Here is a 17,845-nt window from a genome sequence, read left to right on the forward strand (position 1 = left end):
CTAAAAAAAAACTGTACCCTTTTATGTAATGATGTTTACTTTGAATTTATATTAGTTCACACAAACACTCCATCCATGCTTTTGTTCCGGCCCTCCGGTCCAGTTTAAGAACCCATTGTGGCCCTGGAGTCAAAAAGTTTGCCCACCCCTGGGCTATTCCAATAAATCATCATATCAGATGAGAACACCTGTTTTACAGCAATAAGGTGTGAAAATAAACCCATAATCATGGAACCAGTACTCAAATGCCATTTTGTATCACCCAGAAGCCACTGCCTAACAGAAGATTAGAACAGACTGATGAAGGCTCAGGTGAAGTTCTGTTTGGAGGCAATATTTTAGTGGCATTGCAAGCGATCCTCCAGAAATTTTTGCATCGTTCTAGTTCTCAAAGGGAATCATCCATGGGTCTTGGAAACAAGGGGTGTAAGCAGGAATGACCATTATTCCTTTCGTCCAGATTGGAAAACTTGGGGTGCATGACTCCTAGAACTTTGAGATATTGAATTATACATAAGCTACAAATGCCACTTTTGCCCTTTGTCCTCCTTGTACTCATCAAGGATCCTTCAGAAAGGAGAGACAGAATCATGTCAGAGGAAATAGACTCTAATCTTCAGGAGGGGGTAGGGATGATGATGATATTACACATTGAGGATGGGGGAAAATGTTTGGCTCCAAATTGATCCTTTGAGTGCCTTTTGGTACATCCTTACCCAAATTTGACAGCAAAAGGACAGGGTAGCAACCCAATCCAGGGGAGGTTAAGATGACCATGGATGAGACTATAAATAATGCCACTCATAACCTATTAAGACCATCAGATTCAGGAGCTGAAGATGAAGGGAATCTGGAATGGATAATGGCAGAAAGAGATGAGTGTTCGTTTTGGCTGCAAGACCAGCTGCAGCACTATGGGCTGGTATTTTCATCTTGTAAGTTTTCTACAGTAATACAGACCCTCTGGATCCTACATAATTTGCTCCTGGATATACTAGTATGTGGAGAAGTGGTGTTATGGGTTAGCTCAGCAAGATAGACCACCGACTCAGAATTTAAATTTTAAGAGCCTTTATTAAGCTGACCAGCTGACTGCTAGCCGTGTCCTTCCCATAAGAGCCCACAGCTTGCAGTGCAGACCAAGAGTACAGCAAGACCTTTTATCTGCAACACTACAAAGTATTTTTTTTTAAAAGAAAAAACAAACTGCAAAGCAGTTCATTAGCCGTTCCTGGTACTGGCAGGGTAAGAAGTTTACAAAAAATTTACGAGCAGGGTCACACCTGGCTGGGTTCAATCATAACACATTGCTTTTTTAGCGAGATAATTAGCAATTTTTCTCTCCCATGGTCCCTGCCCCTCAGCCTACTTAGTAATTCTTTTTTGTCAGGCCCCTGCCCCTAGCACAGTGGATCCAATCAGAAAAATGGGTACACTGTGATGAACACAGAGTTGTGCTGCCTAGATGTTCCCTTTGAGGAAGGACTAGTTGTTCATCCTGCTGGCATGAATATGAACAGATAGTGGTTTCAGGGGTAACCTCTGTTTGAGAGAGCTGTCTCACCCATAGTAATGCTCCCCTGTGGTGCTTTTCATAGCTGAAGGTAGGGTATATAGCCACTTAGACCTAATCCTTGACAAATCTGGTAGCACATTTTAGCTCCACAACTTCACACAGGGTGGGCAAAAGCTATCACTAGGCCTACATCAAAGACTGACTTTTCCCTTGGTCCAAACCTACTTGCCCCTCCTCCATCTATAGGTGTTCATCCCTATGGAACACTGTAATATAATCCAGCATACTATATTCTATCTCACAGATTGCTACCCAGAGACCACCTTGGGACTCCCAGAAGCTCTTCTGAATGAGGGCTTGCCTATTCGTCTGCTTTGTTCAATGCTATATCTCAGCATCTAGTAGAACCTCAATAATCATTGGTTGGGTGGGAATGTAAAATCGTACAACCACTTTGAAAAACAGTGTGGAAATTTTTAAAAAGGTAATCATATGTCTACCATATAATATATCCCTTCCACACCAAGGGAAATGAAAGCATGTGTTCACCCAAGGACTTTTCATGAGCTTGGTAGCAGCTTTATTCATAATCACTCCAAACTGGAAACAACTAATCATTTACCACTTGGTGAATGGAAAAACAAATTGTGGAGTGCTACTCAATAATAAAAGGAATAGACTATTGATACACTTAACAGCATGGATGAATCTGAAAATATTATGAAAAATCAAAGAATCTGTAAGAAAAAAAGCATGAACTGTCTTCTTCCATTTATATAAAACTCTAGAACATGCAAACTTATTTATAGCAACAGAAAGCAAATCAGTGGTTATCTGGGGATGGTGGAGGGGATGTGAGAGGGAGTGGGAGGAATTAGAAAGGGGAATGAGGAACACATTATCCTTATAGTGGTTATAATATAATGGGTGCTTGAGTGTATAATGACAAGTTTCACAATATAAATATATAGTTAATTCCATGTCAATCATACATCAAAAAATAGGTTAAAATAAATAATCACCAATTGCATAAAAGAATGGACCTGGGACAGTCATTTTCCCAAAATTGTCTGGAAAAAAATATTTTCTGTTCCACATTTCTCAACTCATGAGTCAGAGCCCTGAATGTTCACTCTTGTAGGGGGTATTTTAGGAATGAGCTTAAGAAACATGGCTGCCCACACATCCATACTTTTTTGTATGGAATACCCAATGAACACAGCCCCACCATAAACCTTGCTAAAAACTGGTGTGGTAGAACAGACTTTAGATAAGCAATGCTGATCTGTCCACTACTAGACACCAATGAACACCTTTGATATTTCATGGGCAAAAGAGTGACTTGCTGAAATTGTTGGCTGCAGGCAGGAACCAAAACTCCAGCCTACACAATCTGCTCAAAAGAGACACCGTGGGCGATCTGCTGAAAATCCCTGTGGTGAGGAAGTGTTATATTGGAAGTTATGATAGGGAAATGAGAAAATCAATGTGGCAATGAAAAAAACATTTATTATATACAATTCTCCCATACTTCAAAGTGGAGGGATGTAAAGAAGGGCCCTCTATATGCTGAACAAGGTGATGTATGTGAAGATTTGGTCATAAGAAGCTGAGAGTGGTAAATGGCTCCATTTAGAACAGAGATTTGGAGAGAAGGAGATTGTCAAGGAAGAATAGGACCTGATGCTCATCCATCTCATGAGGCTGCAGGAAGGAATGCAAATCTGTTTAATGAAAGGTGTTTGATGAAGTTTTGCTGTGCAATATGCCAGGAAATCTCTTCCTTCGTTCTTCTGAAGACATCAATAAAAGACACCTGGAATATTTTTGTAATTAGATTTATCATTGGTTGAAGAATGGGGAATTAATTTCAGCACCTGCTCTCAAAAATGGGTGTTGCTCTCAAGAGCAAAAGTGGCTCTAAGTGTCCCAATAACATCCTGTTTCAGTAAGGTAGCTGCAACTGTTGCAAATTATTTTAGCAAAAGTTAAGTGGTTAAATATGAGCTTAACCAGAGAAATTGAACAATACTGAAGAAGCAGAGAGAGATGATTCAAACTTGCCGCAAGCACATTTGCAGCAGATACTCTAGTCTTCTTCAGACACATTTTAAAAGCACTGGATGGGTTTTGACAAGTGCCTGCTGCTTCTCCTATCCCGTTCTTGGCCCTCTTTCATGCCTGTTTGATCAGCTGACCACCAGTCCTAAAGCAGATCTAAATGGGTCTGCTTTAAATTTTTTTTGTCAGCTTGATTTTTAAAATCAATATTTACCAGCTTCCCCCTACCCTGACACCTACAATAAGGAAGAATAAACTGTTGTAGGATGGGGTGCGTTGGCTGTTAGGGCGACCAGTAAAATAGAGGGAGGGTGTGAAGAAAATGTGGGTTGATGTTGTGCCTGAGGTGGGGATTCTACTTGGTTCAGGTGGTGAAATCATAGGGGTGGTTAAATGCTCTCTTGAGATGCTTTCTGTGAATCATCCAGAAATCAGATCCACCTTCTGGTCACTGCCTTGGAAGATTCTTAGTTCTTCCAGTTCCCGAGTCTTTTAGGGTTTTGCAATTTGTTTCTAGAAGGCTTGGTGTTTAGTTTCTGTGGTCTACTCAGGATTTGCTACTGATTCATCTCTTTTCTAGCTTACAGAATTTTCTAATATTAATGTATATTTATATTTACCAGTATGTTGTATACATTTTATGTTTTTATGTCACTGATTAGCATCGTGTCATTTCAGCCTGAAGAACTCATTTCAGTATTTACTGTGAGGCAGATGTAGTGGTGATGAAAACCCTTAGCTTTTGTTTGGGAAAGAATTCATTCCTTCTTTATTTATAGTGGAAGGATAACTTTTCCAGATAGAGTATTCTTGACTAACACACAAAATATGTCATTTCACTCTCTCCTGGCCTGTAGGGTTTCTGTTGATAAATTTGCTGGTAGCTTTTTGAGGGGTGCTTTGTAGGTTAAATCTGTTTCTTTGCTTTTAGGATTTTCTTTTTATCTTTAATTTTTACAGTTTCATCTTTACAGTTTCATTTAATGTATTTTGGAGAAGATATTTTTGCATTGAGTCTAGTGTGATCTATTAGCTTCATGAACTTGGATGTCCATGTTTCTTCCCAGGTTTGGGAAGTTCTCATTTATTATTTCTTTAAATAAGCTTTCTGACACACTACCATTTTTCCCTATTGGAATCTCAATTATTTTAATGTTTGTACATTTTATGGAGTTCCATAGGTCACATAGCTCTCTTTGCTCTTTTTCATGCTTTTTTGGTTCTCCTGTATTTTGGTTATTTCAAGTTTTCTATCTTTTAGATCACTTTTTATATCTTACATTTGGTCTACTTGGCTGAAGAGGTGTTCTATTGCATTTTTCCCCATTTCATTCACTGAATTCTTCAGTTCCAGAATTTCTGTTTGGTTCTTTCTTGTAATTTCTACTTCTTTATAAATTATGTATTATTTTCCTGATTTTGTTGAATTGTCTTTCTGTGTGTGTGTGCTTGTGCGTGCGTGCGTGCGTGTGTGTGTGTGTGTGTGTGTGTGTGTGTGTGTGTTTGGTAGCTCTTTGACTTTCCTCAAAACAGATATTTTGAATTATTTATCAACTAAATCACAAACATTCTCTGTAATTGACTTTGGTTATTGGAAAATTTTGTCTGTGGGTGAAGACATGTTTCCTTGGTGTTTTGCATTGCTGTGTTCACATGTGAAGCAGCAGTCACCTTTTACAAACTTTATTAGCTACCTTCATGTGGGAGTTGCTTTTTTTTGGATCTTCTTATATCTGGGGTTTTCTCTGATCTTGTATGTATATACCTGCTCCACACTTCTTGCTACTCTTGTGGCAGATTTTTTAAACTTTTATGTCTTCTCTGGTTCTTAACAGTTTACCAGACGGGTTGCTGGAAACCTCTCTTTTGTTTTCCAGAAGATGGCACTATGGCTTAAGTTTGTGTTTTTTCCCCTCCCAGAAACCCTGGTCTGTTTATCTGAAAGTGCTATGTTTACTGGAGCTCAATCTCACTGTGGCACTTGGGAGTGCACACTAGAAGTTGGCTGCAGAGTGGGGGAGAGATGAGTTTAGTGTTCATGGCCTTGGGAGTGTCTGTGGGATCAGTGTGGCGATCCTCCAGTGAAGTTCTCCCAGAGGCTTGTGGGCTTTTTGCTGAAGCCTGGTGTGCAGTTAGCAAGTACCAAATCTCTTTAATGCCTGCCTCTTTCCCAATATCATGCCCACTCCCCTCAACCAATCATGGAGTTCCTGCCTCAGTACACTGGGTGCTGCTGGAGAGAAACAAGTTTCTTCAGCAGCATTCAGCAAAGCTGGGATAACCAGCCACTCAATTGCTAATCTCAGTTTCCCCCATGGGAGGGGTCACTTCCAGCTAATTCAGCCACATGCTATTTTGCCTTGAGGGATGGGCAGCAGTGGCAAAGTTTTTCTTACCCTCTTCAATGCATCCAAACACACACACACACACACACACACACACACACACACACACACATTTTTTGTCTAAGTGGAATCTCCACCTCAGGAATTCTAGATTTTTATAGTCTCTCACATCTGTGGGTCACTGCCTGAGTTAGCACTCTCCACATTTTCCCCAAACAGTGGCTAAGAGGGATTAGAGCAGGTTCATAGGCTGATTCCAAAGCCTGTACAGAGGTCGGTTGCCTATTACCATATGCACACGTGGGCAACACTCTTCCTGGTTCCCTCGATGTATGGGGTTGAATCCAACAACTCCCACAGGTGCACTTTTGTTAGTAGATGGGTGCCTAACTATCTGTTTTAAAAGTGGAACTGAAAGGAGGGACATCTTATGCTATTCTGATACTGACACTTGGTTCTACAAATATTCATTCTTTGAAATTTCTGAAAACACATCTGTTGACGTTATAACATAATTTATTGAATCAATCCCTAGTTGATAGATTTTTAACTTTTCAAGCTTTATTATCAACTAGAGGCCCAGTGCATGACATTCATGCACGAGAGAGGGGGGCCGTCGGGGGGCCTCATCCTAGCCTGCGCCCTTTTGCAGTCCAGAAGCCCAAGGGGGATGTCCTTAGCGCTGCCACAGAGGTGGGAGAGGCTCCTGCCACCTCCGCTGTGCTCATCAGCCATCAGCCAGCTTCTGGTCAAGCAGCACTCCCCCTGTGGGAGCACACTGACCACCAGAGGGCAGCTCCTGTGTTGAGCATCTGCACCCTGGTGGTCAGTGCACATCATAGTGACTGGTAGTTCTGCCATTCAGTCAATTTGCATATTGCCCTTTTATTATATAGGATATTTCACCAATAACACAATGCAAATATTGTCTTCCATAAAACACATGACATTATGTATTTTTATTGGTGTGAATATATCATAATATCTGATTTATCATGCTCTAATAAACATAAAACATAATAAATCATTTCTAAATACCTAAAACTACAAAAATATAGAGAACATAATAGTCATCAGTATGCTTATCAACCAATTTATAACATATTGCTATTTCATCATCTGTGCTATAGATTTTTAAAAATTACATTACAGTTATACCTGTATTTATCTCACTTTTCTTTCACTCCACTCTCTTCCCAGAGGCAGTCACACTTTAAGGCTGATGTGCTCAATGTTTTTATTCTTTTACTAGATATTTTTATTACCTATAAAGAACATACAGCATTACTTTTTGAGACTTAAGAACTGTTGAGAATGGTACTGTAGGTAATGAATGGTTTTGAAACATACTTTTCTTACATGTCTTGCCTTGGTATTCATCTATATTGATTTTCAGTTTAACTGAAATATAGTGTTCCATTGTATAAACGTGTCACATCCACTTTTTGTTGTTCTATTGATGGAAATGCAGAGTCTTAAAAATGTTTGTTTATATTATTGTTATTCTTTTTATTTTTCATAATTTTTTCCCCTTTGTACAGTGCTGGAATGAATGGATATTCTTATTCCTAGCTCTTTCCATCCCTAGGCCAACAAATGTTTCAGTATTTTATCAATCCTGTTTGGCCAAGGGTTTCTCAAATCTGCCCTTACATTAGCAGTCATCCAAGGTGTGTGTCAAACACACAGAATCCTAGGCCCATATCTTCAAGGTGCTAATTCATTAGATAAGTGCAGGAGTCCAGAAACTTGTATTTTTCAGTAGTGCCTCAGGCAATTCTGAAGATCAGGCAAGGTCTGAGATGCTCTTTGATCAGTTAAAAAGAAATCATCTCATTAAACTCTTAACTTACTTATCTTTAATTTCTAGTGCAATTTAACTTCTGCTCTTTTATGTCTTCATTTATAAACAATTGGGTTAACAATGTAAAAATAGAGACATGCATAATGTAGCAATTTAACAAATTTGATAAAATTCCCTATTAATTTTCACTGTACAAATACACACTTGAAGGATAACTTTAATAACTCAGGAAAAAATATGAGAATTGACTAGAATCATAAATAGCTTATAAGCAGAGCATTCCTTATACAAGAAACTATTGTTCACCAACTTGGTAGCCCTTATGTGATAGATTGAATTGTTCTAATGCTGAAAGTTTTGTTACTATTTTTTTCATGGTCATTAAAGATTTTTTGTTGTATTTATTTCAAACTGAAACATTTTGTATGATAACACAAGTCATAAAACAATGGTGATTGTGAAAATTGTCGGTGCTTTAAAATATGTAACAGTTAATGTAACATATCCAGTCCCAAGCTTGGTAATATTTTCTTTTTTTAAAAGAATCTCTATTCTGTTCAGTTTTTATTTTTTACTTTTTAAAAAATAGATTTTTTTTTTTTATTTCAGAGAGGAAGGGAGCGGGAAAGAGAGAGATAAAAACATCAATGGTGAGTGAGAATCATTGATCAGGTTGCCTCCTGCTCGCCCCTCACTGGGGATCAAGCCCACAGCCTGGGCATGTGCTCTGACTAGCAATTAAACCATGACCTCTTGGTTCATAGGTCAATGCTCAACCACTGAGCCACACCAGCCAGATGGTAATATTTTCTTAAAGAAAGTATTCTGGAAAAAAGAAAAAATGGTGGCCAAATAGGCAGCAGTGTTGTGCACCTCCTCCTAGGGCAATGATGGCGAACCTTTTGAGCTCGGCATATCAACATTTTGAAAAACCCTAACTTAACTCTGGTGCCGTGTCACATATAGAAATTTTTTGATATTTGCAACCATAGTAAAACAAAGACTTATATTTTTTATATTTATTTTATATATTTAAATGCCATTTAACAAAGAAAAATCAACCAAAAAAATGAGTTCGCGTGTCACCTCTGAGTGTGTCAGAGGTTCGCCATCACTGTCCTAGGGCCAGGCCAGAAAAGCAACTAAATTGGAGAACATCCACACTGAATTAACAAATTAGACACACCTGAGGAGACAATCCTATATAATAAAAACCTAATATGCTAAGTATCCGACCGTTCCTTCGACTGTTTGACCAGTCACTATCATGCGCACTGACCACCAGGGGGCAGACGCTCTGGTAGATTAGCTTACTGCTGGGGTCCGACTGACAGGACTGGGTGAGATGGGCTGGACATGCCCTGGAGTCCTCCTGCAGTCCCTCCCCGGCCAATTGGCCCTGATTGGTGATAACCGGAATGGTGAGCCAAGGTGTTTTCCTGGGGCCGTGTCTCACAATGCTAAAGAATGAGCTACACAGACCAGAAGATTTAAGCAAAGTGTGGAAAATTTATTACAAGCAGATTCAGACTCCCCGCAAGGGGAGGGGGACCCAATAGTGGGCTGCCTGTTGCTCTATGTCTACCTGTGTCATCACCTGATTGATTCCCTCAATTGTTTTTGCCCAGCAACTGACCTAAACTTTCCCTGTCTCTATGTGTTCTTTCTCTGTTCTTATGCTGAACTTTTTCTGTTTCCATGTGTTTGTACATCTTGTTTACTGCAGGCCCTCCCTTGGTTTCCCATGCCTCCCGCTTTGAGTCCAAAAACATTTTATTATTTCTGTTTGGTTGGTTCCTGTGGTTAGGCTGGCTCAAACTGCCATATCTGCCCCTGCCTATGTTTCACCTACCTTTGTTTTCCACTGGACCCGTGCCCTATCTGCCTGCATTTCAAGTTAATCCTCTCATTGGAACTGGGCAAGACGGGCCGGACACACCCTGGAGCCCTCCTGCAGTCCTTCCCCCACCAGCCAATCTCCTGCGGTCCCTCCCCAGCCTTTAAAATATTTCTTCTAATTAATTTCCTTTCAATGTGCATGAATCCATGCACCAAGCCTCTAGTTTTCAATAAGGAAGGGCAGAGGATGCCTAGAGAACGCCACTTGCCAGCCATAATCCATGTGGAACCATTACCGTGCCCTGGCAGTGACTGGTGCAGTACCTCCCAGTAGGCTCCCAGACGTCTGCAGGGAGCATGGGCCACCAGAGTGAGCTCCCACACCAGGCCTCCTCACCAGCCTGCTGGGACCCAGAGTCTTAGGATCTGGCTCCAAGACCCTGCAGTAAGTGCAAGCCAGGGGGAACCCTGTGCCCCAACCCCACCCTGGACCCCAAAACTACTGCTAGCCTGACCCAAAGCCACCTAGCACCCGCTCTGCCCCCAGCACCGTGATCTGCTGCCAGGGCAACCCGGAGCAACCCAGAGCATGCCACAGGGGACTGTGCAACCTAGAGCAGCCCATGCCTGCTCCACCCTGGCTCCTGGGACAGCCCTGCTGGGGCCATCCAGAGCAAACCAATGTGCACCTAACTCTGGGGGCAGGGGAGTACTCTCCTCATTCTGGGTGACAGAGGAGCACCAACTGAGTGACCCAGGAGCACCAACTGAGTGAGACGCACACTAGGTTGCACCAGTTCGCCTGTCCTCCAAACTGAAGAGGGGTGAACTGGAGCAAACCAGCGCACATCTCACTCTGGGCTACAAGAAAGCAGGGATTGTGTGACCCAGAGCAACCCACGCCCACTCTACCCCAAGCCCAGGGACTTGCTGCTGGGGAAACCTGGAGTAACCCAGCAAGCACGCCCAACTCAGGCCACAGGGGAGCTTGGACTGAGTGAACCAGGGCAACCCGCCCCTGTGCCACACTAAGGAGGGGCGAACTGGAGCAACCTTGTGCGTGTCTCACTCCAAGCTACAAGAAAGCGGGAACTGTGTGACCCAGAGCAACCTACACCCGCTCCTCCCTGGCCCCTGGGAGAGTCCTGCAGGGGCTACCTGGAGCGACCCAGCACACACCTCACTCCGGGTCATAGGAAAGCACTGTCAGGATGACCTAGAGCAAGCTGGTGTGCCCAGCCTGGGTCCACAGGACCTCGCTGCAAGTGTGCTGCCAGAGAGACCTAGGGTGCTACAATGCCACAGGTGCTGGGCTGCACAGCAAACTGCACGTCAGAGGACTCTGGGCCCTCACAGGGAGTCACACATCAGAGGAACTGTGCACACACTCCCACCACCCTGAGCATCTGAAGCAGCCAACTGAGGGACCAGATCAGAGGGAAAAGGAGATACAACTCAGAACAGAGACAATAAAGGTGTGAGACTCAAGGCAGATGCAGCCTCTGGGCCAGGGGTGGGCAAACTTTTTGACTCGAGGGCCACAATGGGTTCTTAAACTGGACTGGAGGGCCGGAACAAAAGCATGGATGGAGTGTTTGTGTGAACTAACATAAATTCAAAGTAAACATCATTACATAAAAGGGTACAGTCTTTTTTTTTTTTTTTTTAGTTTTATTCATTTCAAACAGGCCGGATCCGGCCCGCGGGCCATAGTTTGCCCACAGCTGCTCTGGGCTAACGATTTCCTGACTATTGCCCGGATAGGGTCTTCAATCTCTCAACCCCCAAGCAGGGTGCCCAGGGCATTAAAGAGACAGCAAAAGTGAGGAGACAATGAAACAACCCAAGGAATCGCCAGAAAAATGAGGAATCACCAGAAAAGGAACTAAATGAAATGAAAGCATGCAATATGTCAGAAAAATAATTCAGAATAATGGTAATACAATTCATAAACTGGCTGGATGAGAAAATCAACAACTTATGTAAGAATCAAGGGAAAATAAAAAATAATATAGCTACAATAAAAAACATGATGGAAGGTTTGCACAGTAGACTAAAAGAAGCGGAGGACAGAATTAGTGAGTTAGAAGATATGGCAGAAAAACACACCCAATCTGAACTATTGCAGAAAAAAATTAGGAAGCAGGAGAGCCTAAGGGAGCTTTGGAACAACATGAAACAAAGTAACATACGTATAATAGGGGTGCCAGAAGAATAAGATGAGGAGCAAGGATTAGAAAACTTATTTGAAGAAATGACAGAAAACGTCCCTGATTTGGGGAAGAAAAAGTCACACAAGCAGAGTCCCAAACAAGATGAACTCAAAAAGATCCCCACCAAGACATGTCATAATTGGCAAATATTAATGACAAAGAGAGAATCTTAAAGGCTGCAAGAGAGAGACAGAGAGTTACCTACAAAGGATTGCCCATTAAATTATCAAATTATTTCTCAACAGAAACACATCAGACCAGAAGGGAATGGAATGAAGTAGACAAAGTGATGCAAAGCAAAGGACTGAATCCAAGAATACTCTATCCAGCAAGGCTATCATTCAAAAAATTAAGGGGCAATCAGGAGCTTCACAGACAAAAAAAGGCTAAGGGAGTTTATCACTATGAAGCCAGCAGTGCAAGAAATGCTAAAGGGACTGTTGTAAAAAGAAAAAAATAGAAAGGGAAGAAGTAACACAGACATAAAGAATAAAGATGGCTACAAACAAGTATCTATCAATAATAGCCTTAAATGTAAATGGACTAAATGCTCCAATCAAAAGACATATTGTGGCTGAATGGATAAGAAATCATGACCCATACATATGCTGTCTATAAGAGACCCACCTCGAACAAAGGACTCACACAGACTGATGGTGAAGGGAAGGAAAAATATTTTTCAGGTAAATGGAAATGAAAAAAAAAGCTGGGGTAGCAATACTTATATCTGACAAAATAGACCTCAATGTGAAGGCCATAACAAGAGATAAGGAAGGCCACTTCATAATACTAAAGGGATCGATACAACAAGAGGTTATAACTTTGGTAAGCATATATGCACCCAATGTAGGAGCACCCAAATACATTAAAAAATTCTGGAAGATATCAAGAGAGAGATCGACAAAAATACAATCATAGTAGGGGCCTTTAACACCTACACCCCATTGACAACACTGGATAAAACCTCTAGAAAAACAATCAGCACCGGAACAGCAATCCTAAACGACTCACTAGATCAGATGGACTTAATCAAGCGACATCTTTAGAACATTTCACCCAAAAGCTACAGAATACCTATACATTCTTCTCAAGTGCACACGAGACATATTCAAAGATAGCCCACATATTAGGACACAGGCAGTCTCTCCAAATTCAAGAAGATTGAAATCATATCAAGCATCTTCTCAGATCACAATGGCGTAATCCTATCTAATAATAGACAAGTATGGTAATTGACTGTACCTTCACTACGCCTTCCATGGGCTAATCAGCACGATATGCAAATTAACCACCAACAAAGATGGCAGCTAATTTGCATACTGCAAGCAGGGCAGGACAGCATGAGCCGCCAGCGCGAGCCACCATCCAGGCCCCCATGTGCAACCCCAGAAGCCGCCTGCCTGCCGCCTGGGACGGAATCCAGTCCCAGGCCGCTGGCCGGCCTCAGAAGCCCCAGAAGCCACCTGATATGGCAGTAACTCTATCAGTAAGCACTCTGAAAGTCAGTGGCATAAATGCACCAATTAAAAGACATATTTTGAGGATGAATCAAAAACAAAACCCACTTTAAATATAAAGACACATATAGATTAAAAGTAAATGAATTAAGCTGCAGCCTGTTTTGCTCAGTGGATAGAGCATTGGCCGGTGGACTGAAGGGTCCCAGGTTAGATTCCAGTCAAGGGCATGTACCTCAGTTGCTGGCTTGATCCCCAGTCCCTATCAGAGCATGTGCAGGAGGCAACCAATCAATGTGTCTCTCCCTTTCCCTTCACTATCTCTAAAATTCAATGGAAAAATATCCTTCGGTGAAGATTAACAAAAACAAAGTAAATGGATTAAGTAACATTAAAGAGATTATAAGAAAAATATGTTCCAAATTTTGTTAGTTGTATAACGGTTATGTTTAAATTAACACCTAAGAAATTGGGTGAAGGGTACATACAATATGCTGTAGTATTTTATAGTTTTTTTACATGTATGAAATTATTTCAAATTAAAATATTAAAAAATTAAAAACTAATAAAATATTAATTGAAATGTATCTGCATTACATAAAAAAATCTCCTAATTGCTTCTAGCATAATTTATTAAATTATGCTAAAATTTATGAGGGTTCAATTAAAAAATATCTTAATTCTAAATGATATAATAGAAAATATATAATAGTGCAGTTGTAAGCACTTATCTGAAAATAAAAATTTAAAGAAGTGAATTTAAAGAAGGGATTAGCCCAAAAAAATATATGCACAACCCATGGACACAGACAACAGTATGGTGATGGCCAGAGAGAAGTGGGGGGCAAGAGCTGGGTAGAGGGGGCAAAAGGGGGGAAATTGGGACATCCTATATAATAATAATAAAAGGCTAATATGCAAATTGACTGAACAGCAGAATGGCCAGTTGCTATGATGCTCACTGCCCACCAGGGGGCAGACTCTCAATGCAGGAGCTGCCCCCTGGTGGTCAGTGCACTTCCAAATGGGGAGTGCCACTCAGCCAGAAGCTGGCTCATGGCTGGCCAGTGCAGAGGTGATGGCAGGAGCCTCTCCCACCTCCATGGCAGCACTAAGAATGTCCAACTAACAGTTTAGACCCGATCCCTTGGGGGGCCTAAGCCTTTAGTTGGACATCCCCTGAGGGCTCCCTGGCTGCCAGAAGGATATCTGACTGCAAGCTTAGGCCTGATCCCCCGGGGAGTGGGCCTAAGTCAACAGATGGACATCCCCCAAGGGGTCCTGGACTGCAAATGGGCACAGGCTGGGCTGAGGGACCCCCCTCCCCTGGTGCACAAATTTTTGTGCACCGGGCCTCTAGTATTAGAAATAAACTACAATAAAAACAATAAAAAAATTCAAACACTTGGAGGCTAAATAGCATGTTATTAAATAATGACTGGGTTACCAAAGAGATCAAAGAAGAAATAAAAAGCATCCTGGAAACAAATGACAATGAAAACACAACAATCCAAAATCTATGGGACACAGTGAAAGCAGTCATGTGAAGCAAATATAGACTCGAATATATAAGGAAGTCCCGGGTCCATTCATCTGGCTAAAGGCCCACAAAATCACTTGGTCTGGCCCTGCCAAGGCATTAGGGGTGAGTTAATTAAATGTATGACCAAATGTAGCAGGCTAATTTTTAAGTTGTTAATTTTGTATGGCCCTCAAATGATTTTATAAATATCCAAATAGCCTTTTGCAGAAAAAGGTTCCCCACCCCCGAGCTAAAGTATCCAAATTTCATAACCAAGTATTTACTAACTGACCCTCCTACTTTCATAAGATCATTAAAAAATAGTTTCCAACCTGGCTGGTGTGGCTCAATTGGTTGAGCATCATCCCATGCACTGAAAGGTTGCTGGTTAGATTCACAGTTTGGGCACACACACAGGTTGTGGGTTCAATCCCTAGTCAAGGTGCATACAGGAGGCAAACGTTTAAAGTTTCTCTCTCTCACATCAATGTTTCTATCTCTCCCTCTCCCTTCATATATCTCTAAAATCATTAAAAGCATATTTTAAACAATAGTTTCTATTTCTTCTCAAACTGCAGATAATATAAAGTAAAACATATCAACCCATCTCACAAAAATGAGTCCCTGTATTAGTCACTTGATATATTTAATTTCAGCATTTTCTCTTCATGTATTAAATTAATATAAGATATGAAGTGAAAAGAATACAGAGATTACTTTTTAAAACTGCTTTATTAACTTCAGAATATATCATAAGCATCTTTCCATGCAATAGGTGAAATTCTCCTGGTAAAAAAATCTCATAGGCTGGGACAAAAGCACCACATTGAACTAGAAGCTGGTAAAGATCCATCAGAAACAAGTGACATCAAAAGATTTACAACAAAGGTACATTACAAACATGTGTCTTTAGAAAGCAGATGTATCCCTATCAACTTCAGGGAAAACATCAGAGCTCAAGGCATAAGGCAAAACTCATCGTGATGGTCATGGTGAGGGGGGTCCGTGCTAACTGCCCGCAGACTATGACTTAACTGCTTTCCCCTCAGCTTTTCCATCAGCTGCCTCATCTCCTCCCCAACTCTTTCCCTATTCTCCTGTCTCATCCTTGCCGGTGGCTCCCCAAGCCTCTGACCCCCGTCCCATCTGTACTGCAGGATGGGCTGCCTAACACGGAACCGTCTACGATTTCCTCGTGGCACACAATATTCACCAGGCTCTCCTTTATTAGCATCTTGCTCCTTTTCATCCTTTATTTCTTTTTCCTGGTTGGCATTTTCCATGTTGAGATTTTTAACCACTTGTTCCTCTTTGGACGCCATTACTCCTAGAAGATAAAAGGGGAGGGAATTCAATTTTTGGTGTACAGATCAGCACCGAGGACAGACATCTTACTACTCATCTTTCAGAGTCCTGGATAGGAAAGGTTATTTTTTAAAACTCTTGTTTCCCACCTGAGAAGCTCCCTACACCCTCTAGTGGGCCTCCAGTCCCAGCTCTCCCACTTCCCTCTCACTTCTCTCCCATCCCTCGCCCCAAACCCACCATTTCTCCTATACATTCATCCCTAGGCCTCTTCAGGCACCAAAGTGGAAGCCAGGGGACCAGGGATGGAGGACTTGGTGGTGGAAGGGTGGGGGGGGGGGGGGGCGGTGTCTCAGACTGGTCTCTGCATCCACCCCGCAGCACTATACCTTTCACCCACCTGGGCCTATCCTTGATGTCTCCCCTTTTCTTGATTCTTGCCGCGGGTGCGCCGCCGGATACTTGACAGAGACCCACAGCCCCACAGATCTGCAGAGGGCCGGGATAGAGGGAGCAGGGACTGTTGGCAAATGCTACTCACCTACTCGCTGCCGCCAGGTCCCTCCCCCACCCCCATTTCACATCTCCCCAGGTCTCTTCCCTTAGCGGCTTCACCATTTTCCTACAGGAACTCGGCGGTGACTTCCATCGCTGAGTTGCTCTGCTGCCCTCCCTGGAACCCCGCCGCCCCAGCACCCCCACCCCACGGGGTCGCCGTGGAAGTTCCCGGGAAAGCCGGGGCGCAGAAAGCCGGCGGGGACCGGGCGCTGATGCCCTGCGCCGGCCTCCGGGGTTGGCGGGCGGCCGCCGCCCTGGGCCCCGCGCGTCCCGGGCCCTTACCTGCTCCGCTTGCCCTGGGCCGGTGCCAGCCCGCCGCGCGCAGGACAGCGGGGCGCTGGTACCCAGAAGGGAGTGACGACTGCACCGAAGGCTGCGTCCCCCTGCAGCTCCTGGTCACGCGAGGGCCTCGCGTCACCAAGGAGCTCAGGAGCCCCCGCCCTTCCCCTCCCACCCCACCTCCCCGTCCCACCCCTGTCTCCCAGTCCAACGCCCCCCCCCCCCCCTCCCGCCCTGCTCCCACTGGCCAGAGAGGTGTTTGACCAGACCCGCCCCCAACTGCGCAACCAATCTCTCCAAGTCTCTGCTGGGCCCAGCGTGTACCTTCCTGTCACTCAGCCTGGTCCTCTCCAATCTGAGGGCCCACCCTACGATTGGGGGTTGTTCCCTGGTTACCAGGGCGGGTCTGCACCTCCCCCATCCCCAACAACAGCACAGCCTTGGCATTGGCTTTGGCCTTTTCTGCTTTCTCTCCTCTTCTCCCTGGCTATATATCTGCTTCCTAACCATTTCTCTTTATTATTTCCTTTTCAAAAATCAGTATGGTCCAAAAAACTGAAAAGTATGAAATTTCATTTTTAAAAGACACGCTTCAACCTGGGGAAGTATCATTGTTTATGTTCTGCACCACACAGAAAACATTTTCTTTGGGCTCCATACAACTTCATTTTTGGAACATTCTAGCTTGTTTCAAAATTTTACAGAAAGGAGGGGGTCGGGTGTTCCTAAACACAGTTGGTATTTTGAAAATGATCTGTGAAGTAGATCTTCGGGAAGAAATCCAGTTGTCAGATCATGGCCATTTAATGTAAATAATCTACCTTTTCCCCCCTTCTGGGTCAAATTTCAAGTTTTATTAATAAACTTATATATCTTATTCTATCATAATAAACATTCATTAAATATGAAAAAGCATTTGCTGACAACTGAAATCATCTGCTAAAGT

At 42.8% G+C, this 17,845-nt stretch overlaps 1 protein-coding gene across 3 annotated transcripts in view; it reads right to left on the bottom strand.

Moving 5' to 3' along the window:
• Positions 1-15,470: 15,470 nt before the first annotated feature.
• Positions 15,471-17,845, bottom strand: part of LOC132223332 (protein BEX2-like) — a 119,166-nt gene continuing 116,791 nt past the window's right edge. Inside the window, exons 1-3 of one of the 3 annotated variants that reach the window (XM_059678568.1) lie at positions 16,903-17,031; positions 16,463-16,551; positions 15,471-16,084 (exon numbers count right to left, since the gene is read on the bottom strand). In XM_059678568.1, the coding sequence (XP_059534551.1) occupies positions 15,714-16,079 (366 nt within the window). In that variant the 5' untranslated portion in view covers positions 16,080-16,084; positions 16,463-16,551; positions 16,903-17,031 and the 3' untranslated portion in view covers positions 15,471-15,713. Of the gene's footprint in view, positions 16,085-16,462; positions 16,552-16,902; positions 17,032-17,845 lie in introns of those variants that run through there. The other 2 variants (XM_059678567.1, XM_059678566.1) reach the window with 2 other exon arrangements.

The sequence above is a fragment of the Myotis daubentonii genome, chromosome X, assembly GCF_963259705.1.
Source record: "Myotis daubentonii chromosome X, mMyoDau2.1, whole genome shotgun sequence".
In the NCBI taxonomy this organism is placed as follows: domain Eukaryota; kingdom Metazoa; phylum Chordata; class Mammalia; order Chiroptera; family Vespertilionidae; genus Myotis; species Myotis daubentonii.